The sequence below is a fragment of the Quercus suber genome, unplaced genomic scaffold, assembly GCF_002906115.3.
Source record: "Quercus suber isolate HL8 unplaced genomic scaffold, Cork oak 2.0 scaffold_54, whole genome shotgun sequence".
Classification (NCBI taxonomy): domain Eukaryota; kingdom Viridiplantae; phylum Streptophyta; class Magnoliopsida; order Fagales; family Fagaceae; genus Quercus; species Quercus suber.
The window spans coordinates 717,175-723,710 of record NW_027069519.1 but is presented as its reverse complement, the minus strand read 5'-3'; the positions used below and the strand labels follow the sequence as shown (position 1 = coordinate 723,710).

Genomic DNA, 6,536 nt, shown 5'->3' with positions numbered 1-6,536 from the left:
ACAACCATTAGACATGATAGTGAGTTTTTTTGAATAAGAAGAACACGGGTTGAAATGTGAAATCTTATCATCAGCCCTTACCTGAGGAGCTTGCAGTTCTTATTATTTCTTCGGTACTGGGTTACAAGAGTTTCAAAGACCATACCAATGGATACTGAGTTTTCTCTTTTCTTTTTCTCCCCATTCCTTTTTTCTGATCCCCCTTCTTGGAGGATCTCTTACATTATATATCCCTTTTCAGTTGATCTTGGCCCTCCGTTTGTTGGCAATGCAGGTCGCTACTTGAGTGCTTGTCCCATTAGCCGTCTTCCCAAACCTTCTGTGAGTTACAATAACCAAGGTAATACTGTTCAAGGGTCATTTCCTCATTAATGCGGCTAGAACGTTAGTTGTGGGTATTTAATGCAGAGATGACATTTCCTCCTTGAATTGCTCCTCCACCATGCTCCTGTGGCTGGTCTATCGTACTCGTCATTCTTTTTGGAATGCTCTGGGAGGCTGCCTTTGATGGTGTGTCACTCTTCCCTTCTATGATCTTGGTTGACCGAGGACAGGATTATCCTTGGCTATGCTCCTCGGCACTTTAGGCTTTCTTTGTTCGTCTTCAGACATTCCTTCCTCCTCGGCGTGAGCCTTGGGCTCATTATGAAATGTGCCGGGATCGCCAAATTCTCTGGCCCCACAACATCAATTTGTAATATTTATTTGCTAAAATTTATAGTATTCATAGTGTTACTTTGTATATATAAAAGATGAAAAATTAAATACAATTTTTACTTAGATTATGTCCATTAAGTTCTCCAATTTCACAATAATAAATATATTACACTCACTCACCTTAGTTGCTTGGCAATAATTAATTTATTAATACAACTAATTAATTTCACAAAGGCCGGAGGACCCAAATTGACACTACTTTATTAACACAACACTCAAAATTGGTTAATGCCACTACTTTAGCAAGTTTATATTTCCTTAAAACTACAAATATAAAAAAAAAAAATTATAGCCTGACACCCCAAGTCAATGAGATTAATCAATGACCACACACACAATAGCCTAACACTTTGACTTGGTTTATACCAGTCCACCACCAAGCTCAAATTATTCATCTGTTTCACGGTCTAAGTTTTATACAAAGAAAAAAAAAGCAGTAGTGAGAGAGAGCCAACATACCATCGTTTAGCAACTATGTAGTGTGTAGATGCTGAAGTTAGACTTAGAGTCAAGACCAACACCGAGCGGTAAGTGGGTAAAAATTGGGGATTTGTGTTTTATGATTTCAGATTTTTGGTTGTTTTGTATGTCTTTTTTGTTTAGATTGGATTGTTGCTTAATTTGTTGATAATTTTGGTTTGTTTAAAGGTTATTCTTGTTATTTTTGGGACAATTGAGTTTGTTTAGATTGGAAATATGATATGTTTTGCGGGTATTTTTGGTTGGTCCAGAAGTTTTTCTTATTATTCTTGGGACAACAGACAAAAGGGTTAGGTCAATTTGTATATTTCGGTAGAGGAGGGGGGGCCAATAATATATATTTTGGGGAAATTTTCAATTTTCTATGTGTATATATATATATTACTAAGAACTTTCAAAGAAAATTTGGGGGGCGGGGGGCCATGGTCAGCCCTAACCTAGTTCCATCACTGAAATATAGTTTGATGGCACTTTGTGAATTTACAAGAAATTTTTTTTTTTTTGGTGATTAAAAAAAAATTGTGGTAATTTACATTTGTTGATTCTGGAAGGTAGAATGGAACTTAACAATCTGAGTCTTAAATTTAGAATCAAATTTTAATTGAGTTGGTATTAAAATTTTTTTAGGACCTTAAATTTGTCTAGAGTTTACTGACTAGTGGGAATTTTCTATAAATTATAAACCTTATTCTTGCTACAATGTTGCACATTTTCTTAAATTGACTTGGAGCAAAATTTAAACCTTTCCTAGCAAAGCCTCTACACTTTTGTTACTAGAGGAGCGGACCTTGAAACCAGAGGAATGGAGCTTGAAACTTAAAGTTATGAAATGTTAGATTGACAATTTTAAAATCAATGGGAGGTTGGATGGATAATCAATTGCATATTCAAAATCCAACTCTTGAAATCAGGTAAGAGAATCTCTTATTTGATATTTGGGATGCAAGACGTTATTTAGTTTGGGTATTCCTTTACAATTCCAGTATCAATAGTGAAGACTCATTTTAGTTGTTAATAAAACCTAGATTAACCCAACATATGCCTGATGTAGGACTCAAAACACACTCACACAATACAAACTTAATCAATATTTAATCAACTTGGAGCATCACACATGGTCTAACAACAATTGGGTAAGGGAGAACATTAAGGAAACAAAGATAGGGCTGTAGCTAATGTGGAACCTTGTTTAGCAAACCTCTTGTCAAACACCTCCCTGTTATAGCCTTTAGACCATGAAGGGTTAAGGTTAAAATAGTCAAAACATTTTTCTCTTTTATCAAAGCAATAACTTTTTTCAAATTCTTAAATGCAAAATCATGTAAAAAAAAAAAAAAATGGCAAAAGCCTCTGAACATGCACTTTTCTTGTGTAAAGAGGCTAGTTTTTATTATCATCCTCATCTTGGAAGGGAATTCCACCATCTATCAATATTGTGTCTCGCTCTCCTCTCAAGAGTTATGAAAAAATAACCAAAAATATAAAGTGCTATGATTTCAACTTCATGGTTCTTAAAATAGTTAGGCATCAAATCATTTGTAACATTAAGAAATGATGAGAAACCTTTAAGATTCTCTAAGATCTATTCTCCAAGAGACCAGAATCTGGATTGATTGGGTAGAGATCAGCAGCAGATGAAGAAGTAGCAGTCCACGGGCCGTCCATTGACATTGTTCGCCTCTGGCTCTCACTCATATTGATTTCCTCATTGATTTGATAATACTTTTGCAGTTCCTTCGCTTTCATTTCATCATGTAATAAACTCATATCTGAAACCAAATCCGGAACAATAATGTTGCCTTCGAGCATGCTCACAACTGAAGACATGGTGGGTCTAGCTGCTGAATAAACATTAGTGCATAGGAGAGCCACATGGATCATGACCATCGCCTCTTCTTTGCAATAGTCTGAGCCCAACCTTGGATCAACTAGCTTAATTAAATTCCCTTCCTCTTTCAAAAGGTGTGCCTAGAGACAGGAACATAAAAACAAAGAATTATAAATCTTGCCACCTTTTAGAGTTCAACTTTCAAAATTTTATTTTAATAAATTCAATAATTTATAATGAAGGATGAAAATTAAATCCTAGATGTCTCTGTTAGAAATACAAAAAGATGTCAATTGAGTTACAAAGCTCTTAGTTGAGACACATCTAAACTTGCTACTAGTCAACAATCTACACCCACATTGGGAACAAAGACATATTGACATATATTTAGTCAGTATATAAATAAGAAAGAAGAATTTAGGAATAAGTGAGTAAAATAAAGAGTTAAATTTCTTAACATTGATTATAAAATTTTTTTCAACATGGAATTAGCCTTAAATGAAAATGTGACCATCAAAATTTTAGATTGTCAACTGAGCCCTTGGAGTATGGGATCATTTAGATTTTCTCCCTAATGTTTAAAAATTTAGATTTGAACCTTTAATGTTATTTAACGTTTTGATATAAGCCCTTTCATCTATGCCCTTCGATAATGTGGCTGTTAAATACCACTTATACTTGTCATGTGAAACTAATTGGTCCAACAAAATCATGACATGTCATTTTAATTATTTCACATAAATTAAATAGCCTAACAAAAAAATTTTAAATATTTTTGAAAAAAATAAATACATAAAAACTAAAAAATCAAAAAGAAAAGAAAATAATTCAAATCCTAACGTTTCTAGGCATCTAAATAGAGTGAAATTCAAACAGCTAAAGCCTATTGTGTTTTTTGAATTCGACTTTAAGGCACTCAGTTTAGGTAGTGCAAAGAGATTATGGGTTGACCGTGTAAAGAGGCTCTTCGGGATTTTGAGATTTGGTGGTTTGATTGGCTAAAGTGTTGTAATCATGGTCATCATGACTAGTGATGTCACCTCAACTCAATTAACCCAAATTGAGAGCTAGAGAGGATTTGAACTAAATAATGGTTTTAAAAACTAGAATAAAGAAAGAATTGAAAAGGGGACTCGTTACCAATTCTCTAGTCCAACAGATGTCAAACCGGTAACTAGGGGTGACAATTCGTGTTTGCGTGTCGGGTTCATGTCGTGTCAAGTCATGAGTATTCGACTACATAGGTCAATACTAACTCGACATGTTTATTATACGGGTCAAGATTCCTCAATCCTAATACGACCCATTTATTAAATAGGTCAGTCATGTCAACCTGTTTATCAGATTTTATCAAAATGAAAAAAAAAAAATTATGAAAAAACAAACAAACAAATATTTTTAATATAAAATTCAAAATTAACGAGTAGCTGCATCACAAATAATCATTCAAAACTAAAGCATATCTCAATATCACAAATATATCAATCACAATATGTCAAAGAAAATAAATCATAATAAATAATAAGTTTATATACCTAGAGTTTGAAGGGTATATTAGTAAAATGCCATTTAATTAAACGGGTCAAACAAGTTCTATGTGTTCAACACTAACCCAACCCTTTTATTAAACGGGTTAGCCGTGTCAACCTGAATATGACACAAACCCGTTAAGTCTCAACTCAAAACCTGCTAATTTCGTGTTGGGTCGTGTCGAGTTTGCGGGTCGTGTCAAATTTTGCCACCCCTACCGGTAACATCATAAATAATTTAATAAATAATTATTAAATTAACCAAATAAATTATATATTTATAATAACTAATACTATTTACTTGAAAATATTTTAGATAATTAAAAAAAATGGAAGCAATATTATGTTATAAATGTTTTAAACAAAGAAAATATAAAAATAAAAAAGACCTTTTATGAGTAATTGAACCAAAAGAAAATATAAAGCAATAAAATTATTGTCACAATTATGGGATAATAATATATTATCATATGGGAGAAGAACCAAATAGTTTTCACTTTCTTCTTTCTTTCTTTCTTTCTTTCTTCTTCTTTTTTATTTTATTTTATTTTATTTTTTTTACTGAGTAAATTTCAATAACCTACTCTGAGGTTTGGACTAATATCAAACAAGTTCAAAACATTTCAAAACTAACCAATTAAACCCAATTTGGTCCCTAATGGTCAGTTTCGATTAAGGGGGAGAGAGGGAGAGTAAGGTAGAGTTGGCCAGAAATTAGCTTAATATCTGGCCAACTCTACTCTACTCCTTTTTACTCCTCCCTCTCTCCTCAATTGAAACCAGCCATAAGAGACAAGAGAAAAATTACTAACATGCCTAATAGTGTTTAGAGACTAAGTTAATTTTAGAGACCAAATTGATCAATTTTGAAATATCTTAAACTTAGTATTAACCTAAATCTCAGGGTAAATTAATGGAATTTGGACATTTTTTTTATTATGATTATAACTTGTACCGTGTATTGCAAGTTGAAAGAGAGCCGTACAAATGATGAAAAAAAAAGAGCCACACAATAAAAATATTTTATAGAGCCATCTAAAGTTTGAAGTCTAGAATCTAACGAATAAGTTGCAAAGAATAATACTAGCAACTATACCACTCGCATCGCAAACTTCAAATCCAAATCTTGAGATTCCTTTCCAGCGAAATTGTTTGCAGTTATTGTTCGTTTAGATCCAAGATCTATCTTCTCCTATTCTCTGCATTCTCCTTAACCACTTCAGTCATTCAAATCGTTGACCAAATATCTGATTAGACCTGAAAAATCTCTCCACTCAGAACTAGTTCAACCATCCCGATTGCCAATTCCAACAATTAAACCATTGGTTCTCCGGCTTTGAGCAGACTTTTTATGCATTACCGGTTTTTGTGAATATCCTAAGCGGTATTAGCACTGGCTCACTATTGAATCAGTTGAACCAACCAGTCGAGTCCTTTTTTAAAACCATGCTATAAGCGTCTTGGTTAAAAACGCTAAGAACTACTTGTAGAGCTACAAGGCTATTTGCAATAAAATAATAAAAAAATTAAATTGGATATGGACTTTTTTTCTTGACTTAGACAAAATGACATAGTTTTGGTGCATTAAAATTGTCTTTTTGAGGTTAAGTTCCAGTAATGAATATAGGCGGAAGGGCTTGAATCAAACCAATATCTAATTGTAGGGCTTCAAATCCAAAATTTTAAACATATTTGGCATAAATCAAAAAGACCTTAAACATCTATAAACTCGTGTCTATATAAAACATCCCCTAATTTGCATTTTCTCAAAAACATAAAGAGCCGAAATAAAAATGGAACAATAAAAAGCAATAAAAGGAAAAGAGTAAAAGATCAAACTTACCCAATCAAGAAGATTAAAAGGTTCCTCCTTTGGTCGGTGACTAGTGTTGCTCCTCCCACTAACAATTTCCAAGGAAACAACTCCAACTATAAACATCTGCTTTATCAGTCAATAACCCCGCATTGCGTACTCAGGTGCC

At 33.2% G+C, this 6,536-nt stretch overlaps 1 protein-coding gene across 1 annotated transcript in view; it reads right to left on the bottom strand.

The window, feature by feature from the left end:
* Window positions 1-2,559: 2,559 nt before the first annotated feature.
* LOC111990655 (probable leucine-rich repeat receptor-like serine/threonine-protein kinase At3g14840) overlaps window positions 2,560-6,536 on the bottom strand; it is a gene marked incomplete at its 5' end in the record, with an annotated part of 19,423 nt that continues 15,446 nt past the window's right edge. Inside the window, 2 exon segments of the mRNA XM_065772157.1 lie at window positions 2,560-3,165; window positions 6,398-6,536. Coding sequence (XP_065628229.1) covers window positions 2,773-3,165; window positions 6,398-6,536 — 532 coding nt within the window.